We start from the raw sequence: 25,036 nt of genomic DNA, 5'->3' as shown, positions 1-25,036 counted from the left end.
CATGTGGTATCAGAGCCTCGTTGCTCATGTTGTGATTCTCCATTAATGTTTTTCCAAAATCAAAGAACCCTAATTTTAAAATATTCCCAATTTAAGAACTCTAATTTTAAAATTAGGATTTATAAATTAAGGTTTCCATTCCTCTATAATAGATCTCTAATTGTCCTAAACCATCAAAAATCAAAGAACCCTAATTTTAATATTAGGGTTTATGGATTAAGGTTTCCATTAACATAACCCTAATCTTCCTACACCCAACGCCATTAACGTTGTTAAAAAACCCTATGAACCTATTAGTAGAACCGCAAGCCTTCGCCGCTTCTGTGAACCTTGTTTGCACGGTGGTAGTGTTGTGATGGTGGTAGGAGCCCTTTTGGAAAGAAAGGCGTGAGGAAGATGATGATGTGGATTCAATTTCTGATTATGGAATTATAATATAATATAATATAATATAAATTAATGAAAAGCATGAATTGTTTCTTCCTGCACTTTAGATTAAATTATAATATAATGTTGAATGCAATTTATGAATAGCAATGAATTCATTCATGCACCTTATGTCATTCATTCATCTTATGTTATTTTATTTTTAATTAAATTACTGAAACTTATGAATTAATTTTCTTACCTCATTTATTTTATTAATGATTTCAATTAAAATTTTAATTAAAGTGGGGAATGAAAAATTATTTTTTCCACTTTATGTATTAATTTTTAATGTAATTTAATTTGCATTAAATTAAAATTTTAATGAAATTTTATTATGTTATAATGTAATTTAATTTGCATTAAATTAAAGTTTAATTAATTGATTGAAAGTGAGGAATGGAAAATTAATTTTTCCGCTTTATGTATTATTTTTTAAATTATGATTTTGGAATTATTGTATGATAGATTTGTAATCACCAAAGTGATCAAATCTTTATGTTTTATTTAATTCTAAATTATAGATGAATTTTATTTCAATTAATTATATGATTTTGGAATTATTTGTATGATAGATTTGTAATCACCAAAGTGATCAAATCTTTATGTTTTATTTAATTACAAATTATTGATGAAATTTTATTTTAATTAATGATATTATTTATGGAATTATTTGTATGATAGATTTGTAATCACCAAAGTGGTCAAATTTTTAAGTTTTATTTAATTTCAAATTATGGATGAAATTTTATTTCAATTAATGATATTATTTATGGAATTATTTGTATGATAGATTTGTAATTACCAAAGTGATCAAATCTTTAAGTTTTATTTAATTCCAGATTACTGATAAATTTTATTTCAATTACCTATAGAATGGATGCTAAATTATTTAAATATGGGTAAATGGAAATTCATTATTATAAGAAATTTTTGAATCACTCAAAGGTTGATTAGTTGTCCTTATAATTAATGGATATGATTGTTGGTAGTGACTATGTGTTATTAGTTTTGCTTGTATATCCAAAGATAACAAATGTTCTAGTTAATGCATATATCTTGCCAAATAAAGTTAATACTATTAACATCATTATGTTTTGTTTATTAATGAATCTCCCAAAGGAGAACATTAGTATTCATAGAATGTTTTCTGAATTTGTATTGTATGTTTAGTTTATGACTCAAACTATTAATGTTAAGCATGTGTGATCAAGTATCTGTTCCTGTATCTTTATGCGAATGAGCATAACAAGTAATATTAAGTCTGCTCTTCCCAAAACTGATAGTGCAAAAGAATTTATGAAATTTGTGGAAGAGCGTTCCCAAACTACTGATAAGTCTCTTGTTGGGACATTAATGAGTACATTAACCACCATGGAATTTGATGGTTCTCGTACTATGCACGAACATGTCATTGAAATGACTAATATTGCGGCAAGACTTAAGTTTATTGGAATGGCAGTGGATGAGAACTATAACATGTTAGTTCAGGAAGAGACTAGATTGAAGAATTGAGGAAACCACTCAATACACTATGTGAACAATCAGGGAGCTGGAAAAAAAGTCTTCAAGAAACATGGAAAGAGTAAAGGACCACTGAAGATAAATGAGTCCTCTACTAAGCTCTAGGAGAAGAATGACAAATGTCATTTCTGCAAGAAATCTGGACATTTCCAAAAGGATTGTTTGAAACGTAAGGCTTGGTTCGAAAAGAAGGGTAAGCATAATGCTTATTATGTATGTTTTGAATCAAACCTAACTGAAGTTCCACATAATTCTTGGTGGATTGATTTTGGATGCACAACTCATGTTTCTAACATGATGCAAGGATTTCTTTCAACCCGAACCATAAAGCCAAATGAAAAGTTTGTCTTCATGGGGAATAGAGAGAAGGTTCCAGTGGAAGTAGTCAGGACTTATCGTTTAATCCTCGACACTGGATTTTATTTAGACTTGATGGATACTTTTTATGTACCTAGTATATCTATGAATTTAGTTTCTTTGTCTAAACTTGATGTTGTCTGATACTCTTTGGGAATGGATGTTTCAACTTATATCAGTGTACCTATTTGATTGGATCTGGTACTCTTTATGATGGATTATATAGATTGAATCTCGATAATCTATATGTTGAAACTCTTATGACCTCGCATCATAATGTTGGCACTAAACGTAGTTTGGTGAATGAATGTTCTGCTTTCTTGTGGTTCAAACGTTTGGGACATATTTCCAAAGAAAGGATGAAGAGATTAGTAAAGAATGAAATACTTCCAAGTTTGGATTTTACTGATCTGGATGTATGTGTGAATTGTATTAAAGGCAAACAAACAAAACACACAAAGAAGGGAGCCACAAGAAGTACTCAACTTCTTGAAATTATAACACTAATATATGTAGACCTTTTTATGCAAGTTCTTTCAATAAAGAAAGGTATCACCTTTATTGATGATTTTTCACGTTATGGTTATGTCTATTTACTGCATGAAAAATCGCAAGCAGTGAATTCCTTGGAAGTTTATATAAATGAAGTGGAAAGGCTATTAGACAGAAAGGTGAAAATTGTCAGGTCAGACAGAGGTGGTGAATATTATGGAAAGTATGATGAAAGTGGACAATACCTTGGTCTGTTTGCTAAGTTCCTTGAGAGACGTGGTATTTGTGCTCAATACACAATGCCAGGTACACCACAAGAAAATGGTGTTTCAGAAAGGCGTAATCGAACCTTAATGGATATGGTTATGAACATGTTAAGTAAGTCAATTGTACCTGTTTAATTGTGGATGTATGCTTTAAAAACTGCCATGTATTTGTTGAACAAGGTTCTTAGTAAGGCAGTTCAAAAGACACCTTTTGAATTGTGGACAGGAAGGAAACCCAATTTGAGACACCTGCATGTTTGGGGATGTCAGGCAGAAGTTAGAATATACAATCTGCAAGAAAAGAAATTTGATGCAAGAACAATCAGTGGATATTTCATTGGTTTTCCAGCAAAGTCAAAAGGGTATATGTTTTACTGTCCTACTCATAGCACAAGAATTGTTGAATCTGGAAATGCACGGTTCATTGAAAATGGTGAAACCAGTGGGAGTGATACTTCACAAAATGTGGAGATTAAAGAAGTCAGAGTACAAGTTCCTTTAACTAGTACTTCAACTTCAAGTATTGTTGTTCCCAATGTAGTTGAACCACTCAACGATGAAGAAGAACAACAAATTAATGATCATGAAGTTAACAATGAACCTGTAGTAGAACAACCACAAGAAATAGTATTAAGAAGATCTCAAAGAGAAAGAAAGTATGCTATTTCGAATGATTATGTGGTTTATCTACAAGAGTCAGAAAATGACTTAGATATTGATAATGATCCAGTTTCATTTTCAGACGCCATCAATGATGATAATTCTGATAAGTGGTTATATGCCATGAAAGATGAACTTAAATCAATGGCACAGAATGATGTATGGGACCTTATAGAATTTCCAGAAGGATGCAAGAGAGTCGGGTGTAAATGGGTCTTTAAGACTAAACGTAACTCTCATGGCAATATCGAACGTTACAAGGCCCGACTTGTTGCCAAAGATTTTACTCAAAATAATGGCATTGATTATAAGGAAACATTTTCACCTGTTTCTAAGAAAGATTTCTTTAGAATTATCATGGCATTAGTAGCTCATTATGATCTTGAGTTGCATCAGATGGATGTCAAAACTACCTTTCTGAATGGGGATTTAGAAGAAGATGTTTATATGGACCAACCAGTGGGGTTCATTGAAGAAGGAAAAGAACACATGGTGTGTAAACTTAAGAAATCAATATACGGGCTTAAACAGGCTTCTAGGCAATGGTATCTTAAGTTCAATGATAATATTGTGTCCTTTGGGTTTAAGGAAAACATCGTTGATCGGTGTATATACTTAAAGGTCAGTGGGAGAAAGTTTATATTCCTGATTTTGTATGTTGATGATATCTTGCTTGCAACTAATGATCTTGGTCTATTAAGTGAGACTAAGAAGTTTCTCTCTAATAACTTTGAGATGAAAGATATGGGTGAGGCATACTATGTAATAGGAATTGAAATATTTCGTGACAGATCACAAGGACTGTTAGGTTTGTCTCAGAAAGCATATATTAATAAAGGTTTAGAGAGATTCAGAATGGATAAATGTTCGACATCTCCTATTCCAATACAGAAATGAGACAAATTTAGTCTCATGCAATGTCCAAAGAATGATTTGGAACGGAAACAGATGGAAAATATACCTTATGCATCTATTGTTGGGAGTTTAATGTATGTTCAAACTTGTACACAACCAGATATTAGTTTTGCAGTTGATATACTTGGAAGATACCAGAGTAATCCAGGATTGGATCATTGGAAAGCTGCAAAGAAAGTTTTAAGATACTTGCAAGGAACGAAGGATCACATGCTTACTTATAAAAGATCTGATCATCTTGAGGTGATTGGATATACAGATTCAGATTTTGCTGGATGTGTGAATACATGAAAGTCTACTTTATGTATATGCATGTAAATTATGCACGACAAGTATTCCAAAGGTGCTAAACATATGAAATAGAAATACTTTGTCGTTAAAGAAGAAGTTCAGAAACATAGAGTGTCAATAGAACATATTAGCACTGATCTTATGATTGCTGACCCTTTAACAAAAGGGTTACCGCCCAAAACATTTACTGGTCATGTTGTAAGTATGGGTATTATGTCTACTAGTGAATGATGAATGTTGTTATTAAAGCTTATTTGACACTCTGAGCGGAAAACAAATTATGTTGTTATTGATGAAAAATGACATTATGTTTGAACCTATTATGGATTTATCTGTTGTTACGTAACATAATTTCTATAAAGTGACTCACATGACCTAGAGTTTGGGCTTTGGCCCAAATATGATTTAAAAATAATAATAGAATAAAACAAGTTCTTTGGTCATATTATCATTTTTATTATACTTATTATTATTAACATAATTTATACATATTAATATAATTATTATTAAGAGCAATTAAGAGGGGAATCCTCTTTATATATAGGTATAGATTATATTCATATTATTAATATTATATTCATATTATTAATATTAATAATGTTAATAATAATAAGTATAATAAAAATCATAATAATACTAAAGCATTTGCTTGGTGTAGTGGTTAAATTTTCTTTGGGTAGTGGTTAATTTCGTATGTAACGTAGCAACAATAACAAATGTAGAATAATTCTTTGGAAAGAGAACAATCTACTAATCCAACAATTTCACCATTAAAAATTGCAAGTTACACTTATTAAACATGAAATGAGTTCCACACAGTTTTACAATTTTCAATCAATTTAAACCCACAGATTTAAAAAAATCTAATGTTTATTCCTGTGTTTGATTTATTTTTCTTTTAAGAAAATAACATTAGTTTCATTAAATCATTTAATTTCTCGTAAAATCATTAAAAATATGTTTTGTTCTGAGTTTAAAAAGGTATTAATATAGAAAAAATATCACACTAATTTTATTAAATAATTTAATATGATAAGTGATTAAAGTTTTTAGTAAATATACCAAGTTAATTTTGATTAAATATATTTATATAAACATTTTCAAAATCATTTATGACCAATCAAATAATTTTTAATCAAGCCTAAAGCTTATGGTTTAGAGCATGTGTGATGTCAGGTATCCTATTCATATGATATGGTTTTTAAAATAATTATTTTGAATTGCATGATAGTGCATTTCACACGGTTATTACGTAATCTATTATTTTATTAAAAGAACTTGAAATAAATTACTATCATTTCTCTTTAAATATATCTGAAAAATTCTCTTTAAATATTAGGTACGATTAATTATGACCAAAGATTACTCCATTTTTTTAATACTGCAAACTAACACAGCTGAACTGTCAATATTATATTCATTACAAAATAACGTGTATATTAAATAAATGAAATTATTGGAATGGTTTAGAAAAAGTCAACCAAATTTTTTGAGTTAAAATAGAAAATTGGAAACTATAGAACTCTGCCACAGGATGCTTTCAAATTTATCAAAGAATTTGCATAACGTTGGTCGGCTGCTATATACAAAGTCCATGACCTAAATCTTCCTCCTCAAATTCTTTACTTTACTTGTTTCCTTACACTTTACCCTGTTGTCACCGTTTGTCCTTTAATAAATTATCTTGCTCTAAGTTGATGATGACACATTTGTTCATGGAGAATAAAGATCCCGGATCATGGAGTTCTGCTCCTATCTACCAGTCTCAATGGCTTCAAACAACCATATCAGGTTCTCTCTATCTGAGTCACTCATATACACATACATGCATGCTTGCTGAGGTGTGTAAAAATTCTATTTTGCACACTAAATATATGCGCAACTAGTATTTCCATTTTTTAACAACTTGTTAGCTTTCTTTGATTCAACTTTGTGCATTGAAAGCATATTATAAAGTTGTAAACAATGAAGTTGACTACAGAAAGAGGGAGGGAGTGATATGAACTAAGGCTAGAAAAAGGCAGCTAAAGTCGATTTTATATACTCTATTAAAAACTGTCCACTCAGAAAAGGTCATCAAAGGTTTCAATAAGAGTACCCGAGATATATATTGCAAAACAAGTATCAAGAAGCAGTAAAATAACCTGTACATAAAAAATGTGATGTATGAGATATACCAAGCACTTAAGCAGTATTTTAGCCAGTAGGGATAAAAAAATGCTGCACTTGTACATTCAAGTTCTGTTATATATTAATAAGGTTTCCTAATAGCTAATTAGGAACTTTTAGCCCTTAAATCCCTTATCCTTCTTCACAGGGACATCCCTCTCATCCAAAATGGGTTTAAAATCTGGGATGTATGTCTTATTTGTTGCCTGTAGGAGTTGCTCAAAGTCAAACAAACATTATTGGAACATTCATAAGGTCTTGACCTAGTTATGCTGCAGTTTACACTCACAAACACATTAATTTTTAGATTTGGATGAGAAATTGGATGCTATGAAGACCATTTTAGATGGTGACGATTCTCCAAAAGAACTCATACATTGCAAATGGAGAGAAGACCTCATAGAGATGCTTGAAGATTTTGGCCAATCTTACCGTGTATTAGCCATAGCATATAACCAACTGAAGCTCAAAAGCTCTCAGGGTACCTTTCAATCTGGATCTTTATCATCTTCTGGTACATCAAAAACCATTTGTTATATCTGCAATAAAAGAACAACAGGTAAACTGAAAGATAAAAATCTCAAGGAGGGCTGGAATCACCAACCAAAATATTCATTGGAGCATTCCAATATCAAATTTGATCGTAGTAACCTTGGTTTTGATCTTTCAAAAAAGCAAGGAGATGAATGTTCCTTGGAGCACTCCAATATCAAATTTGATCGTAGTATCCTTGGTTTTGATCTTTCAAACAAGCAAGGAGATGAATTCCATGAATTGTTATCAGCAGGCACATGCAGCAAGAAATTAAACCCAGAACGCAGAGACATTCAAATGGAGGACAGAATGACAAAATTTTCAACCACTGAAGATGCTTCTGAGAAGATTGATGATTCGGAATTAAATCAGAGAACTGAAGATCCTCTAATGACCAGTTTCAAATGTGACAAGTTGTGGTCTACACTAATGTATCAAACAAAACTTACACAGGACAATCTGCACCAGTTGGTAGAGCTGGTCCAAAGAAATGATGAAAAGAGAGAAACCATCAGAAGGCTTCGACTAAAGGTGGAAACTTTGAAGAGTGAGAATAAGGCCCTCCAGATTTCTTTAACCCACTCCAATGCTGATTCAGAATGTGATCAACCACAGATATCAAGAGGAGTAAGATCTACAAGCAAGGACTTCAAAATCGAGTATTCTACACAAGCAATCAACACTTACAAATAATTCTTGCAGAACATTGTTATGATATACTTTGTCAATTAGTAACCAATTGAGCACTTGTACCGACGCTACTATAGGTGCAACTTTACACGTCTTGAGACATGTAGTAAAAAACAGTTATCATATGTTATTTTGCAGTTGGTTCTACGGTGATCTCATGGTGGTACAGTAACAGTACATTCAAACTGGGAATTAGCCATCTAAAAGACCAGTGGTTTTGTTCCCATTATCCTAATAACTGGATCTAATTGATCCACTGTTCACTCCAAAATAAAATTAAACAGTTTGTTCAAGATAGATATGCACTTTCATAGCTGCATGTCTGGCTAGTAAGATGAAGAAACCATGCACAACCTACCCCATAGATTTTGGCTACCTTTATTTCAGTTGGTGTCACCAATAGTCCCCACATGAACACATCCCATCCTTAAAATGATGAAACCGCTTAGAATCTCTGACAACAATTTCTCGATTTACTACTTTTGAAATAAGTTTAATTGCAATGTGGCAGTCACCACAAATTCTAAGATTTTTTATGATATGGATTATTGATCCAGGAACTGAATTCATGATTCCAAAGCAAACAGCTAGTTTCTCACTATGAACTCTTAGAACCATTCCTTTCTCTTCCTCATCAACATCGTGAAGCACCGAGGTCAAATATGGCATATACCCAAGTTCTTGCAGCTTGACATTTAATTTGTCTAGGTACTCATAAATCTTCTTATGTTGAGGATGCTCTTTGTCTCCAACTAAGAATACATGTATCCTACCTTTGAGCTCCACTATACTAAATCCAGGGGTTTTAAGTAATCCACGATTCTTCATCAATATTCTCATCCTCTCAACTTCATCCCACCTTCCAGCATCAGCATAAATATTGGACAGTAGAACATAGTACCCACAACTACTTGGATCTAACTGAAATAGTTTTCTAGCAGAGATCTCCCCAAGTTCCACATTCTTGTGAATCCTACAAGCCCCAAGAAGGGAACCCCAGATTATAAAATCAGGTTTCACATTCATTTCCTGGATCAAACCATAAGCCTCATTAAGATAGCCAGCACGCCCAAGAAGATCAACCATGCACGAATAATGCTCAATCCCAGGTACAACATTAAATTCACCTTTCATTCTATTAAACCAATGCCAGCCTTCTTTTAACAAACCAGCATGGCTGCATGCAGCTAAAACTGACACAAAAGTAATGTAATTTGGCTTGTCTCCAGACCTTATCATCTCGTAGAAGACTTCCATAGCCTCTTTTGCACGGCCATGCATTCCATAACCAGCAACCATAGCAGTCCATGACTTAACATTCTTCACTTTCATGCGATCAAATGCCTTCCTAGCCATCTCAACTCTCCCACATTTGCAGTACATATCTACTATAGATGTACCTACAACCACACTATCCTCCAAATCCATCTTTATAACCTATAGTACAAGAAAACGAGCTAGTGAGACCAACAAACACCTAGGCACTTGCTAATTATTGCATACATAAATACAATATTAGGACCAAAAATAAGAACAAAGTTAAACTAAAATTTGAACCTAAGCTTGGACAGTTTACACCACGTTTCCATTTTGGTCCTTATTAAATGAAGAAAAACTCATAATTTTGGTTTATACAAAAAGGCATATATCCACTCTTACTCATCATAGTTTCAAGGATGTACAATTTTAGTTCCTATAAAAATTTAATTGCTCATTTGATCTTTCAATTTTTCAAAATAAACCATTTTAGTTTTACTATTAATATGTTATCTAATTGTTAACAAAAAATTCTGACGCATGGTTAGTGAAAAAGTGTTAGTTACTTATCTGCATAGGATATTAATAGTAAGGTTTAAAACCTGTTATCACTAACAGACACATCAATATTTTTTGTTAGAATTAGATGACATATTAAATTTAGACAAAAATTGCTCAATTTTAAAAACTGAAAGACCGAACGTTCAATTAAACTTTTATAACTGAAGTTTCACAATCATAAAACTATGGAGATCAAGAGTGAATTTAAACAAAAAAAAAACTTAAAAAAATTTGCCCGTCATTTGCCACAGTTACAATGCTATTAGATGTTTGCTGACAAACATTTGTCAATTAAATATCTAATATCGTCATAAAATGTAAACAAAATCAGCAAACATCGAACATCATGATAATTTCAACAAGCAGTTAGGACCAATGCCTAAACAATTTCATCAGGTAGGTACCAAAATATAGAGTTTTTCAACTAACCACCAAAATGAAAATCGGTGTCTAAAGACCAAGTGAACCGATGCATTACATAACACACCTGATCATGTATGCATTTTCCCAGCTGTAAAGCTCCTGAATTCGCGCAGGCCAACAACACCGCAGACAATGTCACCTCGTTATATCTAACCTTGCCACTCTTCACCATGTCAGCAAAAACACAGAAAGCCTCAGCTGACAACCCATTCTGCGCATACTTAGAAATTATAGAGTTCCAAGTGCAGACATCACTCTCATGCATTCCATCAAACACCTTCCTCGCCACCCCCATTTCTCCACAGTTAGCATAAGCATCCATCAAAGTATTCCCAACACCCACACACCCCTCAAACCCCCTCTTGACCACCAACCCATGAACTCCTTCAGTCGTACTCCTCCTGCCCACCCGCGAACACGCGGATAGAACACACCCCACAAGCATGGAATCCACGAAAGCATCATCCTCAGATTCCACATACCCACTCTGCTCAACCAACAGTTCCTTAAAGAGGCAAACGGCGTCGTGGGGACGGTCGTTTTGGACGTAGCCTGCAATCATGGACGTCCACGAAACGGCGTTTCTGGCGGGAATTTCGTCGAACAGGAGGCGCGCGTGGTCAGGGCAACCGCATTTGGAGTACATATTGACGAGCGCGGCGGAGACGAAGATGTCGCGGCCGAAGCCAAAGACGAACGCCTGCTGGTGGGTCTGAGCGCCGGCGCGGAGGTCGGAGAGCGCGGCGCAGGCCTTGATGGCGCAGGGGAAGGTGGAGCGGTTGGGATGTAGAGAGAGCTTGCGCATGGAGGAAAATGCGCTGAGAGCTTCGACGGAATCGCCACTTCGAGCGAGGTCCGCGATGACGGTGTTCCAGCTAGAGACGCTGGTTTTGTCGACGTATTTGCCGAACATGCTCGTAAGGTTGGCCGTATTGGTCTGCCATGTGGAGTAAGCAAGTTTGCGACGTGCGGTTGATGGTGATGTTCTGAACGCTAACCGAGTCATCGTGAGTGTTGTGGTTGTTTCCATGCAATGCTATGGGATTTGAACTTAACTTCACGTCCCAGGGACTCATAATCCAACCTCATTTCTTTACAGTTCACATTTCCAGGGAAATGTGGGTTCTCCATATTGCTGTCTAGCAAACAAAATTTTGGTCTCTCTTTACCCACACAAATTTACATAAATGGTGAGAAGTTTATAAAATATTACAATTTACATAAATGGTAATAGGAAGTTTAGAAAATATTACAGATTTTTATTCTTATGAATTCATTTGAAACGCTTTTAAGCACAAGTCCGTGGTACTATGTGTATAAAGGAAGTTACTTATTATTAATATAAGTAAAAAAGTTAATAATGAAGAATAAAACTATGGAGAGTAGTTATTCTAATTGTAATAAGACCTAGATAGTATATGTTATCTCTAGAACCGTAGTTGTTTATTGTTTCTCGGTCTTTCTTCCTTTGTCTTTTTTAAAGTTGTTCTCTCATACTCGGTCGAGAATGACCCTACTCCCTCGGTCGAGAGTGACTTTATCTGGTCGGTAAGCTTTGATATCGAGTGACGTGATTTACTCGACCCTAACTAGTACACTTGCCCCCAAGGCTCAAGGGAGAAACTTTTAAAAGAGCTTAAATGTGTCCGTTTGGTGTCTCGAGGTTGGAAGTGGCAGTTTTGATCATTAATGGGTTGCAGTGTTAATGGTACGTCTCTCAACGCTTCGTTTGAGTTTAACATAATTTTCGATCTTGGAGATCTAACGGTTCAGATGGTCGTGTCGTTTCGTACTTCAACCATTTGAACTCATTGGATTAGAGCGAATCCAATGATTGAGAAGAAAACAACGTTAGTTCTCTCATGCTAGGAAATGTATAAATAGTGGTTCATTTTGAACTTTTCTATGTTTTTCTTATTCTCTTTGACTTCGAACATTGAGTGATATTCCGAGTGTCGAACTGTGACGAGGTGTTTTCCACTTTCTTCTAAAGGTTAGTCATGTCTTCTTGTGAGTCTTTGCCTTTTCCTTCTTCCTCTAAATCATTAGAGAGAACCCTTACCATTCCTAGTGAGGTTAGGAGGGATCTTGCTGGTTCTAGTCGAACGATCGACCTTGCTAGCCGACTGCCTCGTCACTCTGGTTACGAGTGGGTTGATCCTCGTGTGACTGAGCAGATTACCCACTTCTAGGGTTCGTCTATTGTAGATGAATTCATTTCTAGGGTCTCCATGTTAAAACCCAACTCTCCTCAAGATGTGATTGCATCCGATAGTTGTAGTCCTTCTAAGTGTGTTTGTCACAATCAGGAAAATGGTCCCCAAGACTTCTTTTATGTTTACACATGTCTCTTTACGAATTTACATATTACACTTCCTTTTGATGAGTTTACGATGGGGTCCTTAGGATTCTCAACATAGCCTCAACCCAACTCCATCCTAACTCTTGGGCAACTCTTCAAGCCTTTAAACTTATTTGTGATTTATTCTGGTTGAGGTCGTCCCCTAATCATTTCTTTTTTAATATAATTCTCATTCGGTTCATCCTATAGGTTGGTTTTCGTTATCGAGTCGCCCGGGTAGCATTCTTTTCGCTCCCTTTACTTCGTCATAAAAAGATTTTAAGGGTAGATATTTCAAAATCTTGGTAGAGTCAGACAGTAAACCTTATTTTTATGATTCCGATGGTAAGCACAAATTTCCTTTTCATTGGACTCAGTCTCCCATCCGATATAAATCTTGGTTGAGGTCTTCTATGACTCCACAAGATAGAGAAATTTATCAACTTCCGAATAAAGTCCCTACTCAGAGGATTCTTGCTGTGTACCAATCGGTCCACCATTAGGTGGATTTTTCTGGTAAGTAGAACTTAAATTGTTTTATTTTCCTAAGTTTATTGGTTGTGCTTAATTTGATGTTTGTTTGTAGGCATAATGGCTCAAACCGACCTTAAGGCAGTTTACATGATGAAGAAACTTTGTCGGCAGGCGATCGGTTGGCAAAAAGGCTCGTTGGACCTTGTTAGTGGGGGTTCAACCACTCCCATCCTATACTCTCCTTCCAACGCCAAGGGACGCCCTCAGAAGCGCAAGAAAAGGGGAAGGACCGAAAGGTCTCCTCGCCGAGCTGCCCCTTAGTCTCATCAGGTATCGACGGGTTCATCTTCATTATTGGGGGAGAACCTCCAGATCATTGGGGGTGTGCAAGTTGCACTTACCCCTACTGAGGAAGAAGCCATTGTCTCAACGCCTGCCGAGGACATGGTATCGACCATCGTCGAGATAATGATTCGTTCTCTAGTGATATCTTGAGCGATTGGGATTAAAGTCCAGAAGAATTTTGTCATCGCCACTAAAAAACTGAAGGTGGAGTTGGCCAAGTCTGTCAGTTCTCTGAAGGCGACTAAAGACGTCATGGATGCCTTGGAAGAAGAATCCCGTTGAGTCAAGACTGAACTTGAATACATGCGGTCCCAAAATGTCGCCCTGCAAAAGAAGTGAAGGATCTTGAGCAAATTCGTACTGAGATGACTTACACTCAAGAAGAATTGACGGTTGGGAAGAAAGTGGTAGAAGAAGAATTGGCTCACTATCTATCTTTTCTTCTTCATATAAGCAAATAAGGCTTCAACCAAGGCATCCGGTAGGTGGCCTTTTTCAGTGGTACCCCGGTCTAGGACGACCGTTATGACAACTCTAAGGATGTTGTCAACGGCTAGATGATATCGTTAGACGAGGTCAATGGGGAGAAACATGAGGAAGAACAAGTTGAAAAGGTGTTCGATCCTTTTTAACTTTGTTTTTTCTTTTAATTTTCTTTTGTAACCCTTAGAATCAGGGTGTGGGTTCCACTTTTTGGAATGAATACACTTAGGTTTATGGAATTGAATTCCAACCGATTGTTAGCTTATTTTTTCTTTACACATTTGTTCTTGCAATCAATTCTCTTATTGACAAACTGAATTGTGATCGGACGCTTTACTTTGTGCTTTTGTTTAATAAGTTGGTTTCCGACCGTGTGGTCTTTTTTTTTTAGTAATTTGAATTCCGATTGTGTCTAATTTTTTGTTTTTTTTCTTTTATAATCCGACCAACCGTGTGGATGTATTCAAAACCTTTTTGTTAAGTTGTCGGGAGGGCTTTGTCGTTTTAGACAAAGATTTCTTACCCGGGTTTACTAAATGGTTAATCACTATTCGGTAGGGATTTCCACGTTGGGGCAAAGCTTCCTTATCCAAAGTGTAAGGATTTTTTTGGTATCGGGAGGGATTATCGTTTTTAGGTAAAGCTTCCTTAATCATGCCTTTGAAGTTCATTGTGTGTGTGTTCAGGAGGGATTCCTCGGCCGAAAGGTGTGCAAAAATTTTCATAATTGTGAAACAAAAGAAAATGTATAATTAAGTGTCTCGTTAAAACCTTTTTGGTCGAAAACCCTCATTCGGGATAAAATAACCAAGTAAGGAAAGAGTTCACATTTAATAATTTATTAACTGTAATATAACTTGAGGTGAGTGGCATTCCATGTCTTCAGTGAACTTTTCCTAAAAGAAATTATAAGTAATAAGCTCCTACGGCCGCTATGTCCTTAACTCAAAAAGGTCATTCCCAGTTGCTTGAAAAATTTCCCTCATTCTTCCTAGCTTCACCCCTCATCTTCCATACTGGATTTCCTCTCTGGAAACTCCTGGGTTTTACCTTGGAGTTATACCTTTTGGTCGCCCAAATCTTACATGTTTCCTCTCTAATTTGAATTTTGTCTCTATATTTATTGATCAAGTCCAGATCGACCGCTAGGCTTTCTTGATTCAGATTGACATCAAACATTTTTGTCTTCTGAAAGAAGGTTTGCCCACTTCTACTGGAATCATTATTTCAATGCCATATGTTAAGCTATAGGGAGTTTCTTGGGTAGTTGTTTGTGGGGTGCACCGATACGCCCATAGGACTTCAATAAGCTCTTTGGTCCACTTCCCTTGGGCTGTGTCAAGTCTCTTTTTTAATTCGTTAAGAATAACCTTGTTTGTTGCCTCAGTCTACCATTAGTCTGAAGATGTTCTATGGAACTGGTAATATTTTTTATACCCAGTCCATCACAAAATATAGCTAATCCTCGGTCAATGAATTGTCGATCGTTGTCCGTGATGATAACATGTGGAATTCCAAAATTATTTTGTATGCTTTTGGTTGTAATTGCCGATAGTGGTTTTTCTATCAACTTAGTGAAATAGTCAACTCCTACAAGAAGAAATTTACATTGCCTCTTACCTGGACCGAAAGGCTCGATGATATCCATTTCCCACATTACAAATGGCTAGGGGATAAAATATAATGTAGGTTATAGGGCTTTAGATGAGATAATGAGCCATGCTCTTGACATTTCAAGCATTTTTCAACATACGCAACGCAATCACTCTGACAGCCGCCTAGTAATACCCAGCTCTAAGTACTTTAACGACCATCGTTCATGCTCCTGAGTGACTCCCACAAATTCCCTCATGAATCTCATTCATGATATATCCAACCTGATCTTTTGAAATACATTTGAATAAAGGTTTGGTATATCCCCTTTGGTATAAGTCTTTATCGATAAGAACAAACCTCACACTTTGTTGTTTCATAGCTTTTTCTTCACTTTCTTCACATTCTCCGCTTTCTAGGAAACGTTGTATGAGTGTCATCCATGTTTCTTCCTCATAAACGGTCATGCACTCGTCCAGACATACACTTGGATATTTTATAACAACATATATAGCCGATTGATGGATTCCCTTGTTTTTGGTCGTAGCAAGTCTTGATAGTAAATCAACTGATGGAGATCAAGATCAAGAAGAGATAGAGGCCGAAGATCAAAGACAAGAGGAGGTAGGGGCCGAAGTTGAAGAAGCTCAAGAAGTCATTAGCTTACCTCAAAGGCTTACAAGGAGCAAGTTTAAGGAATTAGGAAGTAGTGGTAGATTGTTTTCTCTTTTTATAGTGTCTTTTGTATAAAAAGTAGAATGTTTAAATACATAGTTTTAGGAAGGTGCTTAGAGGGAAACATTAGATACCTCTTTTGTAAAGCATCTTTAGGCTTTAGTTTAGAATTTTCTAGAAGGTGAGTCTTCATGAGTCACTATAGGCGTTAGCTTAGGAGAATTTTGGTTAGCTTGTGGTACAAGCTTTGTAAGCCTCATGACCGGCCCTTGCTACTATAAAAGGAGGGCTTAGGTCCTTCTAAATTCAGAATTGAAATTTGAAGTAACAAAACTCTCCCAAATTGGTGATTGAGTGTAGTGAGAACTTGTCTTCTCCTCTTCCTAGTCTCATCTTGAGTGCCTTGGTTCCTCAAGTGGCGGCAATTCACACTTATCTTGGAGCTTTCACACTTCAAGTGGCGTGTTCATCAACCAAGTTCTTCAACCACATAAGTCTTCTCTTTTTTCCCTCTATTTCTTCCATTTTCGTGCTCATATGAACTCCTAAACATGTCTTAGGTTCTTTTCTTGCAATTCTATTCGGTGTTCTAGCTTCTTTTGCTATTTCAATCGGTTCATCTTCCTTTTATATGGCTTTGTTCGGTTCATTTCACTTTTAAGACAATTTAATCGGTTCATTTGAATTCTTGCATCTTTTAATCGGTTCAATTGACAAGAAATGGGGCTTCCATATGAGTTTTGGTGTTTGGCGCAAGTTTTGGTGAGTTCTTGAAACATAGAACATTGATCCATTTCTATAAAAGTGTTTATTCAATCTCCAACTCAAGTTGATTCCATAAAATGTCAAAGAATCATCTATATCTTGCTATTGGAATCATATCATCAACTCTAACATTGTTTTTGCATCGTATATGTTCGATATGGACCGAATCAAACTTGGATATTAAATTTAAAACAAGGTAATAGTATTTCTACAACAAGGGATCTTTTACCTTGAATTTTCCTTTAACTTGGTTGATCACTAACTAGGAGTCACTTTTGCATAGTTCCTGACGAGCCTCCATATCATTTGCTAGTGTTAGTCTAGCCAGTATGACTTCATATTCAAATTGGTTATTCAAAGTTTTAAAGTCAAACTTCAAAGATTGTTCCAGTAGCACCCTGCCCGTGCCCTCAAGAATTACTCCTTCTCCACATGAATTTTCATTGGATGTCCATTCACGTGTAACGTCCATCATAATTCTTCATTCTTGGTAGGTTTAGGACTTAATTCTACTATGAAATCAGCTAAACTCTAGGACTTGATTGCCCCTCTCGGTTGGTTTTGCGTTTCAAAATCTGATAATTCGACTGCCCATCCTATCATTCGCTAAGCTAAATGTGATTTAGCCAGGATTTTCATAATAGAATAATTAGACTTCACAATAATTTGGTGATTCTGAAAGTACATTCTCATCTGTCGGGCGATGATCACAAGTGCCAAAGTAACTTTTTTTATAATTTGGTACCATACCTCGGCACCGTGTAGTATTCAACTGATAAAGTATACCGACACTCCTATTTCTCTACTTCTTAGACTCACGCCGCACTTACGGCCTCTTCTGATACTAACATGTAGACTATGATCGGCTGCTGAGTATTCGGTTTTTTGTATAACCGGTGCTGCTAGGAAAGCTTATAATTGAAGGAAAATTTCTTCGTACTCGGGGTTCCAATTGATTTTTGCAGCTTTCCTTAAGAGTTGAACGATTGGTTTGGTTTTCTCTGCCAATTTGGGAACAAATCTTGACAAAGCCGTTAACCGCCCAATCAACTTGTGTATTCCCTTGGTGTTTTTAGGGCTTCGCATTTTAATGATCGCCCTACACTTCTCTAGGCTTGCTTCAATGCTACGGTGAGTTAGTATGAATCCCAAGAATTTACTTCCTTCTACCATGAACACACACTTATCAGGATTTAGTCACATTACATGTTCTCTAAAGGCTTTAAAAACTTCTTGTAGGTCTTCCACATGTCGTATGCATGAATTAGATTTAACCACAATGTCATCCACATATACCTCGACATTCCAACCAAGCATTCTTTTAAAGATCTGATCCATTAACCTTTGTTAAGTGGGTCTGGCATTTTTCAAACCGAATGACATTACCTCGTAATAAATTTAGCACAGTCGGTCATGAAGGATGTTTTCTCTTTGTCCCTTGGATGCATTCAAATTTGGTTATAACCGAAATAAGCATCCAGGAAACTCAAGATTTCTGACCGGCTACGCCATTGACCAAGCGATCTATGTTCAATAATGGATAAGCGTCCTTAGGACAAGCTTTCTTCAGGTTTATATAATTTGTGAACATTCTTCATTTTTCATTGGAGTTTTTCACCATTACCACATTAACCACGTGGTGTGTTGTGCTTCTTTAACGATTCCGACCTCCAACAACTTATCGATTTCATTCGTAATAGCATTGTGCTTTTCTTCACCCATTTTTCTTTTCTTTTGGGCGATAGGCTGAGATTATTTGTATACTGATAAACGGTGTGTAATTATATTAGGGCTTACCCCCAGCATGTCGAATATGGTCCAAGCAAACAAATCATCATTTTGAATAAGTGCTTAGTTACCACGATGCCATCGACGACTGTTAATGATGTTCCCATATTTGTGGAATGTTTATCATCTTGCAAAGGTATTAGGCGTAAATCTTCACCATTTTGATATGGACATCATTCATTTTGGGATATAGGTCGCCATGTGTTCCTTCTTGGGAGCCCTAAGTTCTCAAGACCGCTCTCTTCTCGGTCCTCATGATCTTTGGTAGTGTTCCCTTCCACGTTCTCGGGAATGCTCCCTGGATGGTTCTCGATGTTGGACTTTGTTAGTAGGTTCGACCTTTAGGCTAGCCACATCACACTCGTGCCACCGTTTGGTCTACATGAACCATGACTGTGTCACCAGATGTGTACAGAAACTTCATAGTAAGATGTGAAGTTGACACTATCACCCGAAGTAGGTTGAGAGAAACCTCCCGAATAAGATGTTATATGAGGTGTTGGCATCAACTATCAAATATCTTATCTTGATGGTTTGTCGGAGATGCTTGTCTTCACCTAACGTGGTGTATAAGTCAATATACCCCCAAGTGTCTACTCGTTCCCTAGAAAAATTGACAATCTGATCGTCATATGGTTGGATTTCGATTTTTTGGATCGTCGTCTTCTTAAAACTGTTCCAATAAAGGATGTCCACCGAACTCCCTTGATCACAAAGTATCTTCATAATTGTGAAATTATCCACCTCTACTGTAATGACCATTGGATCATCTTGTGTTGGGTCAATCACTTTAAAACTGTCATTTGTGAAGAGTATTAAGGGTATCCTCAGTCGGGCTATGGCCGAGGTTGAATTTATTGACTAAATTCAACCTCCAAAGATGCTTCTTCTGGGCGAAGATTTCAACATCGTCTAGCAAGTTCCTCTAAGTCATCGTCTGTCACTTCCAGGTAATACTGTGTTAACTTTATCTCATCGTATTATAGTTTAATACTTGTATCCTTTGCATCGTTTGATGTGTTTTGGTGACTTCTACATTCTTAACATTTTTGTTAGAGGTCATATTTTTTAGTTTTTTCTTATCATCAAAACATGTTTCCAGTATCTTATAATGAGATTGTCTGATTGACTAGACCGTTTTGTGTCTTAACAATCTCTCTTTTTTTATGATGAAAAAACTATAATTGTAAGTATGGCTTTTATGATTTTTTTTCTATGTCACAGTTTATAATATATTAGAGATTTATACGAAAACAAAAATTTCATAAAACAATGATAATTTGTTCTTGAAGCAAAATGTTATGTCAAAAAAAACACAAGCAAGCAAAAAACACACATTTTTCTCCATTTTTTTTGTCATTAGCAATGGATGAGAAGGTTTGATATGAGTTGATTTAGTAGACTCACCCATTGAGTTATTAATTTCACTTTGATTAGGATTTTGATTAACAAGATAAGGTGGTGACTCAGTGAGGATCACCATTGTAAACGACCAAGTGGTTAAGTAAGTGTGCAAGTTCTCTTCAAAGAGCAAAGGGAAAAAGACTTGCACAAGGAATGAGAATGAAGCGGAAAATTAAGAAATTAAAAGATACTACAATAGGAGATTGGCATAAATGAAAGAGATGGATTTAAAGACTAAGAGAGAAGAACTTAGATGGTTGAAGACTTCCATAGAGTTGGAGGGATGGAGGAGTCACGCCACATGGAGGAAGAGAAACCCAATATAAGTGATGATTGGAATCGTCACTTCAAGCATATTTTCCAAGATAAGACTCAAGGAAAAGTAGATACTCATAAATTCACTCAAGCATAGTTTCTTTACTCAAAACATGTTGTGAACTACAAGAGGGGTGGCCACCTATTTAAAGTGGAGGTGTCGTGAGGTTTAGGGAGTGAGGGGAAATTCAAATTCAAATTAAACATGCTTAAGCCCCCTAATTTTGTGCCACTATAAGTGGATCTCAGAGAGTCATGCTTCTCACATTTAAGCATGTGCTTAATGTGGGAAGTGTGACTAAGGGTTGCACATGGGAGACCTTCTAGATGTTAGGGTTTCTTTATGGGCCATGAACAAGCCCATTTTTTATGCTTTTTAACACCTTTTCTTAAAAAATATTAAAAGAAAAAATAGTTGATATCCTGACCCATGCTCTGATGTTCTGCTCTTGATGATCTTCTGAGGGATGGTGGGACCTTGTGTCCTAGATGTTTGACCTAGCCTTGAATAGTTTTTTTTATCTTGGTCCTCTTCTTGTAAAGTTAGGTTAGTTTAGAATGTGAAGCTCATTTCATGGTTACATCAAGGCTGAGTAGAGAAAGGATTGCGACTTCACACCTAGTTAATTTTGTGAGAAAAGCTAAGGGCTAGATCATGTAGTCTTTTTCCCCAAGGTGCCTCCATTTGTTGTACAAGAAACATATTTGTTATTTTTTTTTTCTATTCTACTCCTCTAACCTAGCGATGTGTTGATTGACATGGTGGCATTCAGTAAACAATGCTCTTTTGATCACCTATTGGGTATAGTTAACTAATCATTCTTCATTATGATCTAGTTTAGGTTCTTTTACATCCTTGAGCAAGGCTTTAAGAGCCTTATTAGTGTTCTCTTTAATGATTTCTAGCCTTGATCTTTTCCTAAGGATGTTATGACCTTAAGGCTAGTTTCATTTATATAGAGATATTGTGTAGGCCCTAATGCAACTCAGATATTGTCTTTCTGGGAAAGAAAAGATTTGAAGACATATTTTTCAAGAATCGTTGATTTTAAATAAACAACGGATACTCACACATTTTCTTGAAATAATGCATTTTAATTTTAAAGGTGTGATTACATCTAATGCAGTTAATTTATGGATTTTTTTTAAAGGAATTCTTCTACGATCTACAAACTTGGACCAATATTGTATGCACAAAACAACTAAAATTTATGATGAAAGATTTCATATGCTCAAATGAACAATTTAGGCTTTACTAATTGATTTTGGTCATCCTTTAGTAACACTCATACCCAAAATACCTTTTTAAAATCTCTCTTCTACAAAAGGTTTGTGAAAATGTATGCAAGTTGACTTTCAGTAGGAACAAACTACAAATCAACAATACCCTTTTGGACATAATTTCTTATAAAGTGAAGTTTAACTTCAATATGTTTAGCCCTTGAATGTAAAATAGGGTTTTTGGATAAACTAATTGCAATATTGTTATCATACAGAATAGGGATATGTGTCTCATTAACATCATAGTCTTCAAGTTGATTCTTGATCCACAACAATTGTGTGCAATAGTATGTTGCTGACACATATTCAACTTCTATTGTAGAAAAAGCAATCATCCCTTGCTTCTTACTAGTCCATGAAACGAGATTACCTCCAATGAAGTGACATATTCAGTGTTAGAGTAACCTTGTAGGTTGAATTTATCTCGAGCTTTATAGCAAAGACCAAGGTTCGAAGTTTCGCTGAGATATTTGAATATTCTCTTTACAATACTGAGATGAACCTCTCTTAGGTTAGCTTGAAATTGTGCACGTAGACATACACTAAACATTATGCATGTCTTGATGTTGTGAGATAAAGCAGAGATCCAATCATATGCCTCTAACCAGTGATTCTTACTGGCATAGATTCCTTTTCAAGACCATAGGATGTTGTGGGATGCATTGGAGTACTCATGGACTTAACATCATCTAATTAGAACTTCTTCAATAATTCCTTGACATACTTGGTTTCAAGCACAAGGATATTTCGTCTGACTGTTTGATTTGAAGTTCTAGGAAGAATCTTAGTTCTCTCATCATGCTCATTTCAAATTCTCTTTGCATAAGATTAAATTCTTGCACAAGAGATCATTAGTTTCTCCAAAAATAATATCATCAACATAAACTTGAACTAATATGAAGTCTTTATCATGGTCTCTTGTAAACAAAGTGGTGTCTACAAACACAAATCATGTTTAAAGTCTTGTGAATTCATAATTGTCATCAATTCATGATTTGTGTTTAGTTTACAAACTGTTTGTATTAATGTCTAGGTGAGTGCACACAAACTGTTTGATAAAATGTTTTAGTCAATTTTCATATGTTAAGCCTTTTATGCCTTTCATTTTAAGTCTTTGAGTTCTTAACTTGCTAATAGATCAATAGTGAGTCTCATGTTACACTAATTCCATTGTGTCTTGAAGTTTTGTTCCATTTCATTGGATTTTTTAGGTTTCTTCTTCGGTGCCAGATTTGTGTAAATTTTCTTTGGATTGAAAAAACTATTGTGAACTAAAGACGTGTTCAAATTGCATGAAATTTGAGATTTGAAGACTTCAATGTGTTAGTGTTAATGGGTTAAAAAGGCGCATCCAAATTCAAAGCAGGGGTGGCAATGCGGGTTGGCCTGCCCAAGCTGGGAAAGATAGACAAAGATAAAAAGGGAGAGCTGGAACGCTCCAACACTCGCACTAGCTTGCCCAAGCTAAAAGCTCCCAGAGGATCTTGTCCATGCGAGCCCAATCTTGTCAGGCGAGATCACTCTAGAGACGTGAGCCCAATCACACCCAGGCGAGAAGTCACTTAGCTCAAGCTCAACTAGGTTAAATATGAGGCGTGAGGCACAACCCTAGAAATCAATGGGGAGAAAAAAAGGTGATAGAAAACTCTAGAGGAGGCAACCGTCAAGGAGAAACATCCTGGATTTTCTTTTCTTACTTTCCATGCTTGTAATGGCCAACATGAGTGGGTAATTCTACCATTTTGGATTGGGAGTAATTTGTTCAAACTCTTATGTATTGAGGTGATATTTAAATATAATATTTTGTTTTTGATTGATGATCGATATTGTCATTTTAGTTGTAATGCTTGCTTACCATGATCAAGATCCTTGGATTTGACTAAAAAGTATTTCTAAGTTTCTCGCCCAAATGATAATGCTTAACATATTTTAATGCTAGGAATAGATTTGAAATGTTAATTGTTATCAACATCTAATAGTAATGGTAAGGAGTTTCTATAAATATATGAGGAATTAATATTTAGGACCCTTTCTTAATAATTTTATATGCGAGGAATCGATATAAATGACTTTTATATGGGCATCAACCTCAATCTCAATATTCCCAATTAAATCAACAAACTCTTTAACTTGCTTTGTTTACAATTCTTGCAATCATTATAACAAACTCTCAAGAAACTTTATTATTTTGTTTCCTACTTAGTGAATCTTATACTTGATAATTCAACTATTCCTTGTGGGTTCGATATTCGTCCTTATGAAAAAATTATTACTTTTGACGCGGTACATTTGCCTTAAAAAGAGTCATCAAGCACCCATATTTCAAGAGTCTTTTTCTTCTTCTTAGCCTTGTAAATAATTGTATACAGTAGTTTAGAATTTATTTTGGGCCTTATATTTTGGGCCAAGTAGAATAGGATTTTGGGCCCTGTATTTGGGCCAAGTAGCATAGAATTTTGGGACTGGGCCTTGTATCAAAAGCCATGTTGGATGGCCTCATAAAAATCTTGCAAGACTCCAAGAAGGGAGCCACATAGGGCGCCACATGGGAGGCTCCAAAAGGGAGCCAGTTGTGCCTTGCTCTCCAAGTCTCTTTACCAATTTTCCATTTCTCATTGAAGAGTATTTTTAAGCTTGGGTTGCAAGCTATCCTTGTCGCCTGTCACAGTATGAATGGAGAGGATTATGAAGCTTGCTCCACAAGTTACTAGTGTTACATGTCACTGTGTGAATTGAGAGAATTATGAAGCTTGCTCCACAAGTTACTAATGCCACATGTCACTGTGTGAGTGGAAAGGATTTTAGAAGCTTGTGGCCTAAGTTTATGTTGAACATCTCAACATAAACTTATGAAGAAGCCATAATTGAAGTCCTGAGTGAAGACCTGCTACCTTATATGTCTAGGTAGCTTAGATTTTTTTTTGTTTTTTTTTTTTATTTATCTTTTACCATGAAGGGTCTAAGAATAAAATGATTTTCAACTGGTTAAACTATTTTTAATTTGTTA

General features: G+C 35.6%; 2 protein-coding genes across 4 annotated transcripts; one reads left to right on the top strand and one right to left on the bottom strand.

Moving 5' to 3' along the window:
* The first annotated feature begins 6,376 nt into the window (after positions 1-6,376).
* LOC137813623 (uncharacterized) lies at positions 6,377-8,471 on the top strand. Its single transcript, XM_068615974.2, has 2 exons — positions 6,377-6,722; positions 7,408-8,471. The coding sequence occupies exons 1-2, from the start codon at positions 6,629-6,631 to the stop codon at positions 8,325-8,327; spliced, it is 1,014 nt and encodes a 337-aa protein (XP_068472075.1). The 5' UTR covers positions 6,377-6,628; the 3' UTR covers positions 8,328-8,471.
* LOC137813622 (Tetratricopeptide repeat (TPR)-like superfamily protein) lies at positions 7,537-11,764 on the bottom strand. Of its 3 annotated transcripts, none has more exons than XR_011081464.2 (3): positions 10,630-11,764; positions 7,705-9,761; positions 7,537-7,611 (listed from the first exon to the last, which is right to left on the bottom strand). XR_011081464.2 is itself a non-coding variant. In XM_068615973.2 (2 exons), the coding sequence occupies exons 1-2, from the start codon at positions 11,593-11,595 to the stop codon at positions 8,718-8,720; spliced, it is 2,010 nt and encodes a 669-aa protein (XP_068472074.1). In that variant the 5' UTR covers positions 11,596-11,764; the 3' UTR covers positions 7,537-8,717. The 3 variants fall into 3 exon arrangements, 1 of the variants encoding a protein (XP_068472074.1); XR_011081463.2 differs by having other exon boundaries at positions 7,537-7,639; positions 7,752-9,761; XM_068615973.2 differs by having other exon boundaries at positions 7,537-9,761.
* Positions 11,765-25,036: the final 13,272 nt, after the last annotated feature.

Source organism: Phaseolus vulgaris, chromosome 1 (genome assembly GCF_051622355.1).
Source record: "Phaseolus vulgaris cultivar YP4 chromosome 1, ASM5162235v1, whole genome shotgun sequence".
Taxonomy (NCBI): Eukaryota; Viridiplantae; Streptophyta; class Magnoliopsida; order Fabales; family Fabaceae; genus Phaseolus; species Phaseolus vulgaris.
The sequence above is the reverse complement of the archived record's forward strand: the minus strand, read 5'-3'. Positions and strand labels throughout refer to the sequence as shown.